At 33.1% G+C, this 21,373-nt stretch overlaps 1 protein-coding gene across 11 annotated transcripts in view; it reads right to left on the reverse strand.

Annotated features, from left to right (window-relative positions):
• Nucleotides 1–21,373, reverse strand: part of Pde11 (Phosphodiesterase 11) — a 156,297-nt gene that overhangs the window by 60,087 nt on the left and 74,837 nt on the right. For 7 of the 11 annotated variants that reach the window (XM_053754388.2, XM_053754384.2, XM_053754387.2 and 4 more), the window contains 2 exons: nucleotides 6,377–6,518; nucleotides 1,738–1,854 (listed from right to left, as the gene is read on the reverse strand). In XM_053754388.2, the coding sequence (XP_053610363.1) occupies nucleotides 1,738–1,854; nucleotides 6,377–6,518 (259 nt within the window). Of the gene's footprint in view, nucleotides 1–1,737; nucleotides 1,855–6,376; nucleotides 6,519–7,120; nucleotides 7,197–15,656; nucleotides 15,862–21,373 lie in introns of those variants that run through there. The other 4 variants (XM_053754380.2, XM_053754383.2, XM_053754382.2 and 1 more) reach the window with 4 other exon arrangements.

Raw genomic sequence — 21,373 nt, forward strand, 5'->3', positions numbered from 1 at the left:
GTTACATTTACTATTTCCTCGGTAAATTAAGACATATGTATAGACATAGCTGTAGTAGAAGAAGTTTATTTATCATAACAGTGTGATCTTAGCTTAATCTAAATGACAATAGTAGCAACTAAAACCCAATTAACCAACTGCCAGTTTTATTGAGATGGAGCTAAAACAATTGAACAAATTGGATTCACTGACTCCCCTCCAAATGTACGATTTGAATACTATTTGAATGAGTCTTTGATATTAATGGCTATTTATTTTATGGGTACGGTACCCTAAAATATGCCTCTGCTGTCTCTTACTCCATCAGAGGACTCTAACTCTCTCTCTCTCTCATTAGAGCGTTTTCCCGGTTTCTTCCTCAGCCGGTACAAAATATATAGATATATACAAACAGATAGATAGATAGATACAATCTTACGTTTTTACCAAACATTTTCTGGAATTTCAATTCCAAGTTTCCTCTATGGCGACCAATCACAAAATAATTTAATTGAAAATTATATATTAAATATAAAACAAATAAGAGAATCTGTTTGTTCAGAAATCACAAAATACCGAATTTACAAAAGTAAAAAATCATACAAAATAAAAGATACAAGAGCAATGATGGTATTTAATTTAGAAATTTACATCAATACAATTACAATCGAAAATAGACCTTTATATGTATTTCAATGATATGGATATGTGAAAACTTGGTACTCTTCGCAGGATAGGAGTCCCAACGGAGACTATGTATTTTACAAGACTAAACTGCTTAACTTTGTACCATAAGCTCTTATAAACTTTTTCTATTCCAATATAATCTCTGTATAATAAATAATTCCCTTGTGTATAGCGCTTCTTTGAAATCGACATTTTGATGTGGTAATTGAAACCGCCGGACGCTGGATGTTAGGTTGAAACAAATATTTTTACGGCCCACAAACATTTCGACGAATGGAAACTTTGTGAATATTTCGCTTGTATTCACTAGGATAAAGAGAATTCTGAACTGTATCACTATTGACAATGACATTTCCAGGAAGCAGGCTGTTTATCATTGTCATGCTTATACATTTGTACATATTTATACGCAGCACTTGATGGACTGAGCATGTAGACAAAATATTTCCAATGTATAAAAAGTCACCTGTATATTCCTAAACACATCTGAAATTATAGCTAATATGAAAATTCCTTATCCAAGATATGAAATCGATCGACCCACATACCATTATTGGTGAGACGAGTTCAATAAGAATATACAAGCCATAAGGTAAGTACCAGGCTATATATTTAGTCCGCTAAGCCTTTACTGCACAGATAATGGCAGAATAAAATTTGGAACAACTCATAGATAGCTATAATTCTGGGATACCTACCCACGCGAAGGCCTAGAAGCCAGATAAATATAAATAAATAACGTTTTAAAAATAAATAGTGGGTCACTGGCAAGACAACTAGGGGTGAGTTGCACCGTCTGTCGTTGATTTTAACCGGCGGCGCGCCAATGACGTTTAGGCAAAATGGCGTTTTTCTGCTCAGGTTGGAGTTAAATCAAAGTTGATGATGCAACACACCCTAAGGATGACGAATGCCAATGACGATATGAATGGAGAAAATATACTGGAAAGTTTGCCATACAGCGCCAAATTCAAACCGAAATTAAAGCCAATTCAACCCGAGATCCTCTCCAATAATCACAGTCATAATGTGTATGAACTATGAAAACACTCAATCGAGATAGATATATACCTAACAGGAGTAGTAGCACCGGAGCCGGAGCCGGCACGAGACGGGGACGCGAGCTCGGCGCTGGGCGGCGTCGCGTGCGACACCAGCCACGCGTCCACCACTTGTCTTGTCGCCTTCCTGTTGACAACAAAATATTTTATTTATTCATTTCACCAACTGGTCCTAAAGAAGTTTTAATTCTAGCTTGAAACCCAATTAAAAGTGAATACAGCGTTTTTATAAACATAACAAATAAATTCCAAATACAATAACAATTTCTGACGCGGGACTGGGAACGTTGGCGTACCTCTACTCTTGTGTTGGAGGCCAAGACATATTTTGGGTCACTGAGCTCGTATAATACTAAATTATCCATTTTTGTGTCTAAACAACTAGGTTCACACTACATGTAATAACAACTTCTAATAGTAAATGTGAAGCAAATATTAATGTGTATTTCATTCTTGAGGTTTATGCTTGCTGCTGATAATTTTTATGATTCGATTTACTCTTTTTTTTGGTATCCATCTGTATCCAATGATCTATTATATCAGTTTATCTGCTAATGGTGGAACAGATAAAACAAACCCTTTGAGAAATATCATAATATTGCCGGTGACACAACAGTGTCACCAGGTGTCAGTGACACCTCTGAACACCTATGTTGATATGTTTACCATATAATATCAGTTTAATACGACAAGGAAACAGGAAACACGTTGTTTACTGACCTAGCACACATCTCATTTATTAAGAACTTTATTTACACGACGATATTCCTTATTGATGAGATTTATTGGCCCAATAAACTAGCAACAGTTAATTCACTAAATAAACATGGTTTTGAAGAAAATGTTGATAATAATTTTAAATTCTGAATACACGCACGTTCGAGAGACATTCCTATAGAGAAAATCACAAATGTAATAATAAATAAATACATCGGGGCTAATCACACAGATTGAGCTAGCCCCAAAGTAAGTTCGAGACTTGTGTTATGGGATACTAACTCAACGGTACTATATTTTATAACAAATATATATATATAGATAAACATCCAAGACCCGGGCCAATCAGAAAAAGATTATTTTCCATCATGACCCGACCGGGGATCGAACCCGGGACCTCTTGGTTCAGGAGCGAGCACTTTACAACTGCGCCACCGAGGTCGTCAACCTATATAACTCCAATTTCATTTTGTGTCAATAAGAAAAATACAATACAAAATATTAAATTATTTTGCGCCAGCACTTGTATAGAATTAGTATACAAGTGCAATAAATTATACTTGGAAAAGAATAAAACGTACCTACTTTCTTGATGATTTGTATTGTAAGAATAACGCATTATCTGCTTTAATTAAATATTTGCACTATCGAGTGCCAATGAACTTGTAAATATTATGAGTCAACGTTGATAAATTGATTTATTTGCTAAGCGTAGTAATTAGAGATATTTTTTATATTTTGTCGTAATGACGCAATAACTAATAATGAAAATAATAACACTAATGCATCATATGTAGAAATATTATAAATCAAAGCTCTGAGCAACAACCAATAACTATAATACATCTACGAGTATTACAACAAAGTAAGCACAATGCAAAATGAAAGACAATGGAGACACAAATCTACTTCAATATTATCATTAATCAGCCAATAAGTAAATTATCACTTCTAATAATTTGTCCGGTCTCAACCCACTCGTTTAATGACTTTGTACTCAATTGAACACTACTAAGCGCAATATCTGATCAAAACTGGTCATATCTGAAGGAATCTGCAAATTCCGCTATTGTACACAATTTTATTAGCCTTCCGATGGACAGTAACGATCGTCTTGTAACTGTTTCCTTATGGTCTCGTTTATGTTTAACTTTATTATGGGCATTAAAATGTGTTTAAATTATCTTTTTTGAAATGGTTACGTGGATACAATGACAATAAAGTATAGTACTATAAGTAAGTAGATGAGTTATGTTCATTAGTACCGTAGGTAGCGAGCTTGTATTGGCCTGCTAGGTGTGTGCGAGCGGTAAGCGGTCACTGCAAGGGCGGTATGGAAGCGGTGCGGTATGTCGGCTATGACCTTATTTCATCATAATTATGATCACTCAATAGCTTTTGAAATGAGAAATGGCAACAGCAAGCTCTAACAGATGAAAAAGAACCACAACATTGTAATATTCTTCTGACTAACACAACAGCTCAATCAATACTACAATACTTCACTAACAAATAACAAAACTATATATTTGGTGCCTGAGTCTTCTCGTGTGGGTTCAGCTCACTTGGCACATCTACTTGAAGTTGAGTTGCGAATCAACTTGGAGTTAACGCGACAGTTGCTAACTCAATAACTTGAAGCGAATAGTTGTGCTTCCGCGTTGACTTCTAATAACGATCTACTTTGAATTTAGTGTATGCATTATTTTATTAACTATTTTAAATTAATTTAGGGATATAATTTATATAACTGTATCAGAAAATGCTAGGATATTCCACTGGAGAAGTCAGTTGATACATAATTTTGCATCGAAAGAGCTTCTTTATTACATCAGAGTTTGTTAAATGTGGTATTTACGAGTAATCAAGACGTCTCTTTGTAATTAATATCGCGGGACAAGTCGGTATCGTTGTTTCTAATTTGAAATTCTCTCATGGCACAAAATAAAAGGAAAACAGAATTATGTCAATGAGTGTGATATAGTCACAATTTTATTCGTAGTCGATTGTTTTCAACCAATTTTTTATCGGTTTTAAAAGATCGTAGACGTTTCCAATAAACTTGCAATGATTGTTATTGTTCATGTCAATGAATAATTGCCGCGATGATAGCACGAATATTTTACCTGACTCTTTATTATAAATCCAACTACATCGAACTAGTCACGAGAAAAATTAGACCAGCACTTCGCTATCATGAAATTACCGCACTATCACAAGAAGCTTCTTATCTGTATATTAATTTTGTATCCAAAGCCAATAAACATACGTTTAAACGTGGCTCCGGCATAAAAGGCATGTTTAATTAAACTGGGAAGGCGTCGTCCTGATTTACACGGTTTGAATCGTAACTTAGTTCAGAGCAAAATGAACAAAAAGATTTCGCACTGAGAGAAGATTCAAGTAAATGATTGTTACTTATGATGTGACCTTAGGCGGAAACTCTTCCATCCAGAATATACTTCATACCATTAACAGTTTATATGACGATTTAAAACATATGGCTACCAACATAGGGTTATACAAAAATGGAATCTGTTAAATGAAAGCATAAACATTATCATGAAAGTAAGAAATGAAACCAGATCAACGATGCTCAAAAATAACTTTTTTCTAAGTTCATCAAGTATAAGTTCAGTGAGTTTACTTAATCCTAAAAAATCCCCAAGTCTATCGTCACCCTAATTCTAAGAAACGAGTAGAAAATGTAAGGAAACCTTGGTTAATGCATGAGCCCGCCTCGTTATGTGAGGGCATTAACACCTTCTAGCTTCAATTAGCAAAGAAAATTAAGGTCGTAATGTCAACGGCTTTCATGAGAACATTGTCAATGAAATTTTCTTTACCAATTGGAACTAGAAGGTGTGTAGGACAATATGTTAGAACATAATAAGCGCTCTCTCTCTCTCATATGATAATAAAACGTTGGAGCTCAAGGTTAGCTTTCCTAGTTTTACATCTCCACTTAGTACAGTACCACATACAGTCTTCGATTATTTTGTACATTGTTTTGTGATTTGAACAAATACTATTAAGGTAAAGCATAAAGGCAACTCTCCCAAGTAAAGTACTATTACGTACTTATTTCAAGACTACGTAAAGAAAGAAAGTCTTGGAAAGAATTTCAAAATAGAAGCGCATCACTTTTTATACGTTTTGATTTTATTTCTTATACGTTTAGATATTGAAAATCGATCTAATTTTTTTATACATAACATAAGATCGCTTTACAAGAAACAGTTGATAACCAAATGTGTTGCGTTTTACATTTACCTACGTGGTTTTTGAAATAGTTTACTTTTATAAAGAACATTTTCTTTAGGTGTTAATGTCCGTACTTAGAAAAAAAGAAGACTTATAGAAACCTAACTAAGCTTCTTATGCATTGTCGCGGAAATTGTATTATTTTGCGGCTTCTTCGTTCAAGAATATTTCTCCATTATATTCCAAACCACAAATCCTATGATGAAATAAAACTGAATGCCAGCTTTGGACACATTAAGGAACAAACAATAGTCCCCATTATGGCCGAAAGCCGTTTAAAATGAACGCAAAATTACTTTTGTTCAAACTGTCCCATTGATTATAGTTAAAAAGGATTATCGTTTTAGATCAAACTAATGTTTCACGCACAAACTAGTTTAACAAATCTGAGACCTGATCCAAAAGTTTAAACACGTTTATCGTTTTAAAAAAAATTAGTATTTAATATTTTGACAAATAACCCATCAAAGGGTCTTAAATCAATATTTTTTCGAATAAGCACCCGTGATTACTCATGATGACCAATTTTTTAAAATAAAAAGTAATTGTTGTAACTACGATGTTAATTGGTCGAATAAAGGGCCTTTTAAGTGGCGTGTGGTTCCTCCCTAGAATAGAACCACTCCATATCTTCCTGTGAATGTCGTACGAGGCGACCTAAGGCTTACCTTAAGAAGTAGTCGTGGACAAACTCCTGGTTCTCATCGAGCCAGGCTTCAGTGCGGGCACACTCGGCGTCGTAGCAGGTCGGCGCGGGCACGCCGCCCCCCGCGCCCCCTGCCGGCTCCTCTATGCTCCGTAATTGTAGGCCTGAAACAATAGAAATTGGTGTTCAAAAATCGCAAGCCATCCACAACTATGACATAACTGCGCTCTGTAAAGTTTTCACTTTAGATATAGTTAAGAGATAAGGACTTTTACACGCAGCAAACTCCGTCAGGTCTTAAATCAAAGATTATGACCAGTCATGGCCTTCCCCCAAGAATTAAATAAAAAGTTCTTTGTCGCGCCTGTCTGTTCGCGAAAAACTCAAAAACTACTACACGGATTTTCAAGCGGTATTAACCATTAGATAGCGTGATACCTGTGGAAGGTTTAGGTGTGTAATTTATTATGTTTTGATCCGAGCGAAGCCGTTACTTTGATATATTCAGATTCAATATACGCCCTACTGACCTATAAAATATATACCTATAAAACTTGATGCTCTTATTTTATGAATGACCGTCTGTCTTACGCATACCCTCTTTGGGTGGTTATTGTTGCCTGTACAAAGCATCATATCACGTCGTACGATATCCACGGGAACTTATGGAGTAGAACCACATGCCTCAAGTAATACAACACCGATCCGAAAAAATTGAGAAATGATTGTCAGTCAAAAATTAAGAATGAATAATAAGAATGCATACCTGTGACTATTCTTGATAAATATGTACAACATCCACATAAACAGTTTAAGGACGACATGAGGAACTAACAATAAAACGTCAATAGTGCCACGTCAATCATGATCGAATTCAAAAACTTTTTTAAACTTGTCTCTGACATGCTTAAATGGTAAATGGAGGTCAGCACCCGTTTTAATTTTCAACCAACGAATGGGTAGAACTACGCATAAAGCTGGATAAATGTACTGTACATTATAGATACCTAATTCCTTATAAAGCCTGAAATAAAAAAACTCCTTTATTTATCACTATTGATTCCATGGTAAATTTCCTTCCGATCAAAGAAAAAAACATAATAGATCTAGTTTGAGACAACATACAAAAATGTATTCATTATAGTAGCTCTTATTTCTTAGGAACAAAGTCGAATACAGAAGCTTTTGAGTTTTTATTAATTTACCTGGGCACAAAAAAAAGTTCATCTACGTAACTGTGTTATTAACTGGGTAATAGGAAAATCCCAAGTAAACAACATAGAGTTCAATGCTCTTAATATGGCTAGACAATCGCTATATCCTTACATACTATAAAAAGAAGTCGTGTCGCGTCTGTCTGTGTGATTGCGATACATTCAAAAATTATAGAACGGATTTTTGATTTTTGTGCGGTTTACACCAATAAATGAGCGAGTCGTTCCTTTTCTCTATTTATTGTAGGTAGACCATGGAATTAATAGGTACTTACTAAATCCATGAGGTATACTTACCGCTACAACATAGAAATGATATCAAAATGTTTGTCAATTAAATCACAAATGTCACCTCCTTTCTTCTATACGACCATGCGCATATTCATTAGTTCAAACTTAACTTAGTTCTGCTAGAATAACAATACATAATGTTGTCTCAACATGAATATATTACGAATTGATTACACATTTATCAGTACTATTTGGATTGGTATTATGAAAACAATCACGTATTTTGATATGACATATCATACGCTAACGCTAAGAAATTTTTATCATCTCCTTGGCATGTAAGTTACTCTAGATAAATGTCTGTGGTTATACGCGAATATCGAGTGATAACTGGTTATAAACAAATAGCAAAATATCATAGATAACGCAATCTAAATGACTTCAGACATGCCACCGTTTGTCTCCATATTAAGTTAGATACACACTATTTACCTCAATTCTACGTAGCTCCAAAGTAATTGAACATGGTAGAAGTAAACCCAAGAAATCAACAAAAGAAATAAAAAAGTAATCACACATGTAATTATGATCAATCGGAAAACTCTGGTTTTAAAAAGTTTCTGGAGCTATAAGAATTATAATCAAGGTTTACAGAATTCGTTACGTGTCACCTAGTAAATGATAAAATGTGAAAAAGTGGATCACTCCGTGTTGCCCCACTGATGGAGTTACAATCGAACCCTCGGTCCATTCTTATATGTAGTGATGTTTTGTAAATAATGAGTGCAAGAACCTGATCTAAATTAAAGAAAATACTCCAACTTTTATAGAAGAAGATAGTGGAAATCCTTCTTAAGTTAACACATCGCGTGCTGTTAATTACTCTCGCTGCATTTACTTTCGCTTAATTGGAATAAACACAAGTCTAATTGTAATTAGAAAATGGTATTCCAATGAATGGGTAGATGTTCAACATTGTTTGAATAATGTATTGATCTAGAGGGTGTGTGTGTGTGTGGTTTCCAGCAAGCCAGACGCAAAAGCAGCTTTCAAGCTATAATTTCGCATGTGTGATTTTAAACTTGTATTTTGAATTTCCAATTTAGAAAAATGTTTAGTTAATTTACATTTTATTTTTAATCAATTCCTTTTCGAAAGTTTCGTGTCCGTCATTCTTTGTTCTTTCTAAAAAACAAAGAGTGAGATGAGGGGATACTTTTCTGGCACAGACACAAAGCACTATTTTACATAATATCTTGGAATAATTTCTAAAATGTCTACTGAAAATTGGATTGGTAAAATAAATTTGGCACGAATTTTAGTCTTCTCAGGACAAAATACGCTTTTTTGGATCGCGTTCAAATTTCAGTTTTGGTATCATATGTCAAAACACTTTTTTGTTCCAATTGGAAATATAAAATACACATATTTTATATTCCGTTAGAAAACTACCACTCTCTCATACTACAGGTTTTATCATGCATTTTATCACGAGGTTGATTGGTTTGGTTGGTCACTATGCTAATCACAATTAGGTACGTTATCGATATTGATTTTATTCATATGAGCTAATTTGTATTTGGTTAAACATTATTTAACTAAATATCTCTCTCTCATCTGAGTGTTTTCCCTGTACCTCTCTAAACCGTTGAGTGTTGGAGCTCAGAGTCCACTTTCCTACTTTTTCGTCCCCACTTTACGTATTGTATCCAAAGTTGTTATAGGTTACGTAAAATTATACCTAAGTGAATTTTATAGATTTTTTGATAACAATTTCTTAAGGAAAGTATGAATATATAAATACAAAACTACGGACGAAAGCCAATTCGGCTATTTGGAGCCCAAACAAGTATTATCTATGACAAGTTAAGCTCACTTAGTAACAAAACACGAGCGTAACGAGGGTAAAACTTCTAGATTTATGATAATGTGGAAAAAACTGGAGCCTGAAGTTATACCCTAAAAAGCAATAAAATATTACTTTAATCGTGCAAAAATGCTTTGAAAATTCTATACGTAGATAAAGCAACATTTACAAAGGTTTTTATTTTGAAGGACGGTAATGAGGGCGGTCAAAATGCTCGAAAATTCACCGTACGTCACCCAGCAACATGTAGCAAAATCAAAATAGATTTCTCAGTTCCTTAAAATATCAAGAAAGTCTATATAAGGGTAAAACTATTTTTAATAGCTATTTTTGTACCGTTGATAAAGTAAGTTATGAGTAATTTAGGATGGTTTGAAATATTTGTCCTTGGTGTTTTATCAGAATAAAAGTAGGTAAAAACATATCTTGAAATGCAAATTTCATTATGTATTTCATATCTTAATAAGAATGAAGGCTGATATTTTTAGACACCTCCCATATTGGTAGAAATTATTTTTGACTCTTTTATTTTTAATTTTTATTTTTGCAGAGACACAGGTCCATGGGACATACAAGGTTCGATCAAAAAATACATTGTAATAGATTACCTACTTTATAGATTAGGTTTGGGCTTATTCGACAAAACATTGATTTAAGAAAAAACATTAATTTTCTTTTGTTAATGATTTAGGCTATCAACTGGCTTACTTTATGGCAGATCACCTACACAGAATACTACCATAAACTATTCTCCAAACAAATGAATGCTTTCGTAGAACCACGATTAACGGTTTTATTATTGTTTCTCGTGTTTATTGAATCGAGATTCTGAGAATCTGGCTTGGAACTTGAGCCATGTCGACTTATTAATAAGCATTAATATAATAGGCCATTGAATATCAGATTTTATTTATTCTGTAGTCGAAAATTAAACAAATGATGTGTAATCGAAAATCTGTGTTGTGTAGTAACGGACAATTCAGTGCATGGAGTAACGGACTTCAATAAAATTTTCAGCAATTCCACATCAAAACCATTTTCATTTTTATAGAGTAAAAACAATATTTCATAAGCCTATAAAAAATACCACAAAAGTGTAATGCAGTGGACTGCACTAGCTCATAAGATATGATAAACGACGACTAGAGTCATTTCACGAAGTCATGTCCGCCAGTCAACTTTGACCTTTTCCTCATATGCAGTAAGGACATAATTTTAATAAAACTGCCGAGATACGTCAATTTGTGGGCGTGTGGGCTTGATACTGTGGACAACATTACACGTCAACATGTCCCGAACGTGGATGTGTGTCAGCAACATTGTGTACATACTATTAAAAATGCCAATATTGTAGGTGTCTACTTAAACGAAAATTATCATGATTCCATTTATTTTACTAACCATTAAACTAAACAAAATATTTTCATCCTAAACAATTTGATTTTATCAAACAATGCGGTACTATCTATTCTTACTTCTTACTTTTTAAATGTTTTTTTTGCATTCTCCATATATCATCTCCTTAAGGATTCTTCGAATTCACTGCATGATAAATTAATTACACATTAATAAAATGTTGTTGTAAATGAAATCGTGTCATGTCATGTAAAATACCAATGAAAGGAATAAATATAACAATTTTTGTTTGGAATGGAACTTTGAAAAACAAGCCCTTAATTTGGGTAATAAACCTAATATAAAAGTCGAATCCAATATTTCTTGATACCGAAAGCCCTGTTCATTACTTGTCGTGGTAAATGTAATGTAACTCGAATACACGATTAAAATTCACAACTCGACGAGACATCTGCTAATCCAATGGAACAGTGGGCAATTTGTCCCCAAGTTTAAATTGCTTTGTGGGCAGGCAACAGTCCCTGAACGTTGGAGTTAACCCTACAGCCGACAATCTCTATTATGGCTTTCCAATTCCATTAAATCATTTAATGAGATATTCATCCCGATAGCATTGAAAACAATTTTATTTGCGGTAATATTGAGACTGGTCTAGCAAATTTTGTAAACTTAAAGATTCTGGATGTATTTCAAATTATAGGATAATCATGAGTTTACAATCATGGATTGATGAATCTCAGAATATTTTTTAATTGGGGGAAAGCTAAAAATGAAATGAAATTGCGACTTCAGAAAATAAACAAAACATTTTGATAAGATTTCCAAAAATAGGAATCGCTGAAGCGTACGCATCTGGTTTACGTTCCCATTGCTTAAAATCATCGTAGCGAGATAAGATCCTTAACGTTTATGTAAGGTCATTGTCAGCCGTCAAAGACCGCCGAAATAAGATAAAACCAGGCCTTTTGAGCCAAAACGGCGGGGACAAAATGCTCAAGAGGCCGGAAAAAACGTTAGCTCATTCAATTGGGCGTCAAAATGATCACTCGACTGCGAGGAAATTTCAATTTCAGATTCAATGAAAAACAAAGAAAGGGGGAAGTCGTAACATGAAAAATTTTATAACCACCCTTTGCTGATGATAATAAAAGATCACGCAAAGATTACATTGAAAACATTCACACCATATTTCTACAAAAAGAACACACAAACAATATAGTTAGTTAAATTACAAAAAGGGTACGATTACGAGAGTACTATTGAAAATTCAATTAATACACAACTTTATCTACAAAACAGTTCAAAAGTATTGAAATAAAATTGTAAGACATGCGAGGGTCCATCAATGCATCTAATGAAAACTACCGTCATTATGTTAGAAAATAATGTATAACAAAATCACCACGGTTTACTAGGCTAGCTGTAATCGGTGATGTTTTACAGCGTCATAAACCAAACCCACGTGGACTCGTAAAATATCTGCTGGTTACGTGAACCGTACTCCATAGTTCAATAACTTTTGCGGCTTTCGATATCTTGAACATTCAGTCTTATCTGCTTCAGTATACCATAAATTTTTAAGGGAAAATTCTTTCTCTGAAACTAATATTATCCATTTCATAGCTGGATTTAAATATAAATACTAATTCAATAATTATTACTGCCATGACCCGAGCTAAATTTTGGGTTCTGAATGGAGTTCAGAAGTTTTTATAATTTGGGACAAAAATACAATCGTGTGACACTCTGTAAGTTCAAAGCGAATTGTTGATGATGAACCGGTGACGTGCAAATTACGCAAAAATACAATCGTGTGACACTCTGTAAGTTCAAAGCGAATTGTTGATGATGAACCGGTGACGTGCAAATTACGAGTATTAATTCATTATACAATTGACAATGTATTACGAAAAATACATAGATACTTACGGGGTATATTATAATTTATTTGAATGTATCATTTAAAATAGAAAATCGCAACGTAATTTAGCAACCCCAGTAGACTGATCTTCCTTTTCAATAATATATTGTTCTCTCGAAGAGGAAGGAATCAGGAAGAGGAATCTCAAAAAGGTTCGTCACTGATATATAGCCCGAATGTATGTCTTATATATCTCACAATATATTATCTTGAAACATTTTACCCCTCTGATTTAGAAATATTCACGTTATTGTCATACAGATGACAAAATATATTTATTTCAGTTGTATTATTTTTGTATACGTAAAGCAGTTTTTATATTTATTTTTAGAAATAAGTAGTCGTGGTTGTGTGTCATGAATACGAATTTTTTGATTAAAATCTTCATAGAATACAAAGCAGTTGAATCTAATGCGTATTCTCATATTTAGTTGAGATCGCAGTTTATTTCAAAAGGATATACACAATAGCGACACAATACAACAAACCATCAGTCTTAGATGTCAAGACCGAGCCTTTATGCTGCTCGAAATCTCATCGAGAACTGGTATCTTAAGTGGATCATATTTATACTTGAAGAAAGACTTTAACCAAAATGTAATATCGTGAGGATATTCCGATGATACAGAATATGTCATAGTTATTAACAAAACAAATATAAAATTGGATGAAAACAAAATAATTATAAGTTTGTGAAGACGTTTTTCTTACAAAATTGAGTTTTACATGTACTGTACAATGCTAGTTTCATCCTCTTTATCCAATTTAGGATTGATATATCCAGTGAATTTTGCTCGGCTATTAAAAATTAAAAATTAAAAAAAATTAAAAAATTAAAAATTTTTTATTCTTTATAAGGAGGTTATAACAATAGGTTGCTGGAACTCACCAAGTAAGTTAGAAAAACCTGTGTCTGATGAGTCCCGCTCTTTCATCACAATTCTTATTTAAAGAATTAAAGAATACAGTTCAAAATCTTATAGTTAATTTGTAGTGGCTTACTTTGTACACATTTACAAGTATATAATTACATAAAATTACGATATATATATATATATATATATATAAATATAAACCTACATAAACATACACATATACTCATATAGACACATCCGCAAATGTAAAAATGTTATTATATAAATATCCATATTAACTAATTGAATGTAATAGTGCTTCTGTTTCATCGTAAGAAAGATTCTGTAACCAAGTTGATAGTGTTATTTTACAATCACGATATGTTTTTGTATAAATTCCTATTTTTTTATTAGTCACTTTGTACAAATACTCCGACAATCTAAAATTTTGTTGAGCTGCGAATTTTGTTTTAGCTGTTTGTAAGTTACACATAATATTAAGTCTTCTTTTCGTCAAAAGGTTTTTGTCAAATTTTATTGTTTTATGTAGTCTCAGTACAGAGTGTAGGATATAAAGTTGTCTAATAGTAAGTATGTTGGTGTCAGAGTAAAGCATAGAAGTTGGATAACGGTACGGCTTAAAATACATTAATTTAAGCAAAGAACGTTGGGCTCTCTCCAATTCTATGATTTTTGTTTTAGCCGCACAACCCCAAACTGGGATGCAATAGATAAGGATGGACTGGATAAGGGATATATAAACATTATGTAAAAGTTTAGGATTGGCTACATATCTTAGGTTTTTAAAAATCCAGGATAATTTTCTTATTCTAGATGCAATCAATTCGATGTGTGAATTCCAATTAAGGTTTTGGTCAATATTCTAGGGCTATTCTTACTAAAATGCTTCGAAGCATAATATTGTCAGGTAAGTCGTTGTGTATTTTACGTTCCACATGAAGCTCCGACTGTAAAATAAAATTCTTCATCAGCTTGCGAACGTGAGATCTGAAAACAGTGAAACACAGGGGCGCGGCTAGTTTTATAATAAACGTGATGTTTTAGGACAGGAAATGAATTTTTGCAAAGCCTTTAGCCGTTCATGTAATTAATATAACGAAGTGGCTGCCCGTGTTAATAACGTTTTGAATTTAAAGAAAACACGAGGCCTTTTATAATGTGAACAAAATTATGAACAAAATTATTTTTAATGTCGAATGTACTTATAAAACTTAAATTTATTTTTTTGAATACCGAACAAAAGACAGATGGTATTTTATATACTTTTAGAATATAATAAAAAATCACTAAATCGATAAAAAATATAGGACAGAGCTACGAACTTCGCAGATATCGAGCATTGACTGATGTTTGTAGGGTTAAGCTCCGCCATGTACGCCGCATATACCCTTTTTGAACTTACACTGATAAAGATCAATTTCAGCATTGAGCCGATAGAATAAACCGAGTAATATCTAATATTCCTAAAATATAAAGCGATAAAATTTATTTTATTGGTAAAGATATAATTTGTATTATTTTATTGTTAAAAAGGCTTTTTAACAATAAAATAATACAAATTATATTAAATTAAACTAGGTACTTTATAAAATAACTTATAAATTAAAAATATCTGGTGTTGGCCACCTAGGCAATGTTTCCATCACACAGGCAGCATTTCCGCGATGAATTGGAATGGAAATTTGCCGTGCGAGAAAGTTACACGTGCGAGGGTCACCTGTTGCCTCCCTCAGCCGTTTCTTCTGACCCAAGAATCTAAAATTTGCAAGCCAAAAGGCACAAATTCGTATTGGGCGCCAAGACAACTATATTTTTGGATTAAATACAATTAAACTTACTTTTCTTGTGGTGGAGACATGATCCCTGGAGGCGACACATGCTCGCCGTTTGCCCCATGCGGGCGCTACCTCGGCCTACATTCGCGCCACCAGACGGCGCCACCGTTCTACATCGCGAACTTTATCGACACTGTGCACACTATACTTCCATCCAACTTACATCTTTTGGAACCTACAAACCACTTCAGTTGTTATACGATAAAAGCTGTATTGGGGAATTAAAATTGATAAATTGTAATGCCCGTTCAATGTTTTAAGATACTAAAGTTATATACTAAATGAAATTAAAAATAAATGTCAAATCAATATCAATCGTTAAATTACATTTAAAAGTATGATTTATTTTTGAATTCCAATATAAATTTCTGTTCAAAATGTGTAAAAAAAATACTTAAACTTGCCGCAAAATGGCTGTTATTCAAAATTGGTCTGTACAAAATTAGTCCTACGACTGCGCCATACTTCTGTGAATATATTTTGATATAGATACACATCTTGCTTGATTATCCTCATGAGAGTTATAGAGTTACGACCTCTTCCTTCACAGTTAATCAAAATGTCTTATGACAGCGGCCATGAACGAATAAATTTATTAGAGCACATGATCAGCTATATCAACTTGATGTTTAATAACGTAAAATGACACATATCTTGGCCTATTTACGAGACGAAGTAATTTGGTTACTCTATTAGCTTATGTCTTATCTAAAGCCAATGACAATTTTTTAACTAAAATGCACGCATTTACATTACATAGATCCATAAAGCAAATAGTTCAAGTTGAGTCAAAATTTTCAGCTATTGATTTTATTTCTATAGTGTATTAACTTAGCAAGGTTTACAACATAAAATTATAATTGACGTAGATTGAAAAGAAGATAATTATATTATAACTCAAATAAGAAGTTAATCTATTCAAATACATTAGAAAATTTAAAGAAAGGATTACAAATGGTTCCTTGGAGAATCTTGGCCGCAAAATTGTTCTTTCATTATGAAAGAGCATCATTTTATGCAGTTTTAATCTCCTTAAAAGCAGTGGCGAGGTTTTGTCAAGAAGTAAAAAGCCAGCTTTGTATTTCGAGTTTCATACAAATATAAACAATGTTTTTACTTCAGTAAATATTTAGGTGGGAGCTCCGTGTCGCAGTGGATCGCTATCGCAGATCTCGATCTGAGATCTGGGATTGCGGTTAAGCAACTTTCGCTGGTGATCGATGATGGGATGGGTTGTAAAATGTATTATCTCGAGCTCCCCCTTGCTTCGTAAAAAATGTGTGGTCATTTCCCGTTTTTTTCAATTATTTATTAATTAGGTGCCTTTTGTCTGTAAGCCTTTTGTCAGTCCTATCGACACGGAAATGCCTTATAAGTAGTAAGTTACTTAATATTAGGTACTAGGCTACTGGTAATTGTGTGTAGTCATGACCTTTCTATATTCACCCATAAAGAAGGCGTTTAGAGGGAACGTTAAAATTGGCTATGACGTTTGAACGTTAGTAAATAAATAAATGTAAAATAAAATCAAGAGCATATTGCATCATAAAACTATTAATACTATCAAAATATCAGTTTTAAAGATTTATCAACGTGTGTGCCTGGAACTTAAAATATAATAGAAATAAAAAAAAATATCAACCCGTTTAAAAGTTACTTCAAAGCGAAACCAGCCACATTCATTGATTAATCGTCAGGGCCCACGTCCGAGTGTCGTTTATGAATGGCGGTAGTAGTAGGTAGTAAATCATTGGCGATCGATCCCCCCTGCGTCTCAGCCCTCAGCTACATGCATCACAGTTACTAAACCACGGTACGAAGGGAATACAATCTTCCATACGTTTCTCTAGTTTATGGAGAGGATTGTTTTTTTTTAAATAAAACTTTGACTTTTATCCAAAATTGCTTATGATGCCATATTTAGTTTGCTATAACTATTTTTGAAGTGAAAACTCACTTTTTGTGATGGGTAGAAAACGTTAACTCGCGTCAGGACACGTGACCCTGATCGAAAATTCGTAAGACGTCAAAAATGCACAATGTTAATTTTATTCAAGTTTTCACTTCTGCCGGCACTCCCGGAGTGCTACCCGTTTTTTTATTGATTTCTATATGGAGACCGATTTTGTAAATATATGAAAGTATAATGAGATTTAAAAAAATAAGAATCAAGTTTTTCATGTCATTGCAACAAAACATTTAAAAAATGGAGACTAATTATAAATATCCAATCGAATTTGTAAAGAAAGTTTTGAGCGTGTTTCATTGCACGTTCTTTAGTAGGAAGTTAAATAAATAACGAAACTGTATCATTATAAGCAGTGTCTCTGAAAACCTAAATTTAGCATAAATAGTTGAATTGGATTATTGCTAAACTACTAAATTTGAAACTTAAATTAAATTTGAAACTACTCAAACAAAAGCATAATTGCAGGAGAACACTTTATTTAAACTGCATCTAATTTGTTGCAATCGATTGACCACTGCAGCTAACAGACAAATTAAATTGCGAGCTCTTGCAGCACTTGTGTTTGGTGCAGTGTCGGCGTGAGAGTGTGGGTTAACTGTGGGTTAACCTTCCTTATTAACCCAGTTTTCAGTTGTCTGAGATTTTCCTTGTGAAAAACCAATTCGATCTAAAAGTATAGCATTAACGCATTTGGGAAGAACAACCTAATGATTCGCAATATTTGAATGAACTAAAATGAATTAGGACGTGCAGGTATTAGGTGTATTACTGAGATTTTTTCTTTTATTACATAAAATCTTATATAAATTCACGTCACACATATCACGTTTTTATTCTACCTGTTAGCCGGAATGAAGTGTATTGTTGCTCTCGAAGAACTACTTTTGAATCAAACTGAACAAAAGAACACAGTTTTTCATGGCACTACGTCATACTTTGAATAACGAAAGAAATGTGGAACAAGTCTAATTTTGCCTTCTTTGTTCAAATATATCCCAGTCATCATTAATCTGATAAATTGTGCCATTTCCGTATTTATTTTCACAAAAAAATATCTCTAAATGAGTCTTTTATCTTTTGAATAAAATGAATATTTTTCTGATGGAGGTTCACAATGACATATTTAATACGGAAAAGGACTCTCCTGATTTATATCAGAACATTTTTTATTCTAATAAATATGAACAATATACTTGTTTAGTATCTTAACTAAGTAATTTGCCTTTGTATAATCTTCTTGCTTTATTAATAGATGTAGTAATTTTAGCTCAGGATTTTTCCTAACAATCGTGTAATCAAGATCTTTGTTAAAAACGAGTGGGTGGACATTGAAACTAAAATAAAACTGTGTGGGAACACGCTTTCGAAGTCTTAATTATGTAAAAGTTAGACCGAACATATGTGAGTTCACAAGAGAGGGTTCCGTATGTCGGCAGAATTCCACTAAGCACTGCCAGTTTATTGTAGAAAGAAACCGAAGTGAATTACTATTGCATTAATGGTGACTTCGTTTTTTATGATGATATTTCTATAATTTTATTATTTTTTAACTTTAAATCTTCATACAATAATCCAGCAGCATTGTTAGAGTCTATGAAATAACATAGTGATCTTAAATATGTTTATTTCATCTGGACTGGAGTATACCTATCTTTTTCAATTTTTTGACCTTGTCATCTACCCTATTCTAATGTCAATTGCATATTATTACGTCTACTAAATAAATTAAAAATATTGTTTCCTTTGTAGATCCGTAAGGATCCCTAAAAAACTACGATTTCCGCCCGGGTGAGAAATTTCAATGAATCCAGTACATGAATATAAAACGGTTTTCAAATTTAGTTTTACTTTTGCGGTAACTTTTCGGAATCATATATTCATATGTATAAATGTTTTAACACAAAAAAACTACATTATATTTGAAATAAAATGTATTCAGTGATAATCAAGTACCTAAGTTTAGAATGAGCCATTACAATTTTGATCTTAATCTATAATTCTTTGAAAGTTCAATATAATAATGATTCAATATGATGGATGGTTGCATGAGTGTACTACAAATTGTAACAGATGGCATTTTAATAGATTGACTGTTTGGATATTAAGATTACTTTCTCTATATTGGGGTACCAGATAATCTTAATATGTGTTACCGAAAGTTTTCGATAGAAAATAATATAAATATGTTTATTTCAAATGCTACAGACACGCCCTTAACAGGTAACAAACAAAAGAGAATACAGGCTTCCATGTTGGTCGGAAAGCGAAAAAATAAACATAGAATGTGCCAGCTGCTTCTCTTCCCGCGCAAATTAAAAAAGTCAACCAAGGCAAAGGGCTATAAAAAATGTTTTTTCTCATAGGCAACGGGCTAGTAGCATGTCAGGACTTCCATCTACTAAGAGTAGTAGATGGAAGAAGCATTCTTAATGATGACCACTTTCTTTTTCGATTATTTATAAGTACTTAGTGTCTTTAGTAAAAAAACATTAGAGTTCTATATACACACCAAATGGTGTGTACAAACGTACCTACATACCGTAAATATTGAAATGATTAGGAAAACTTCATTCGTATTTCACCGCCATAGAATAATAGAAAGAATAGCCAAAAGAAAAATAAAACTTCTACAAAAGTCATGCATAATTCAAAAATCGAAGTCAGATTTCAAACTTCGAATGCATGAGCTGATTGCACTCTTCTTGTTTCTTCGAGACAAACTGGCTGAATGCTGGCGGTAAAACATCATTTAACTGGTGTTCTAAATTTAAATTAGTTCTAAAACTTGGGTTGTAAGTGTAAATCGATGCATTTTAATTTTATTTACTTTTTGATCAAATATTCATGAAAAATAAATGGCATATTCAGACCATTTTGTAGTCCACAGAAGCACTATTCTCCTGCAAACGATTGGATAAACCGCAATAATATCGCAAGTATAGAGCAATACATTTTGTATATATAGAAATATTTATTTCCATATTAAAATTTTTGCAAGTTTTATTTTACTAAAAAAATTACAGATTTTGTACAAAAAATTTAAATGAAACTAACTTCTACAGCTTGTTACTCTTGTACCTACTGAAGGTATGAAATTAGTAAATACCTACGTTTGCGAACCATTGTTAAAACTATGTTACACGTGGATTTACATACATTATAACTGACTTGTCAAAAATTAATTGTTGTCAGACTTAAACCCAAAGAAGTCATCAGTATGTAACGTCAAAGTCGTAGAATGTCAAGACCTATAACGGTCGTCAACAGTTAACGCGAAGTAGATTTATGTAGTACCACGATTTTTAATTACGCATATTTCTGTAATATGCCACTCAAAAACTATTTAAGTCAGAAATAAAAACTCATACAAAACCGGTAACTTCACAGAATTAACAATATTCAAATAATAAAATAATTCTGTAATCGAAAGTTACCGTTACACGTGGAACGTCATTCAAAAATAAAATTAAAAAGGTAGGCAAAAATAATTAATAATTTCGTAATCCCCAGTTATAATATTGCCTCCCCCCTGCAAAATGCAGCAGCGAAACAAAACGCCTCAAGGCGACAAGGTAACGCAATCTGGCGGGTCCGCACTGAATACTAAACTAATGTATTCATTCGGGAAAATCGTGGTCTGCAGGTATATGACAACTTGCTTCATACTGCGGGTATGCTTGGTCCCAACTTGTATCATAAATGCGTAAGTGGCGTTTGTTTATTGCGTTATCAGTTAAGCTCGCGGCGGTGA

This window comes from Plodia interpunctella, chromosome 14 (assembly GCF_027563975.2).
Source record: "Plodia interpunctella isolate USDA-ARS_2022_Savannah chromosome 14, ilPloInte3.2, whole genome shotgun sequence".
NCBI classification, from domain to species: domain Eukaryota; kingdom Metazoa; phylum Arthropoda; class Insecta; order Lepidoptera; family Pyralidae; genus Plodia; species Plodia interpunctella.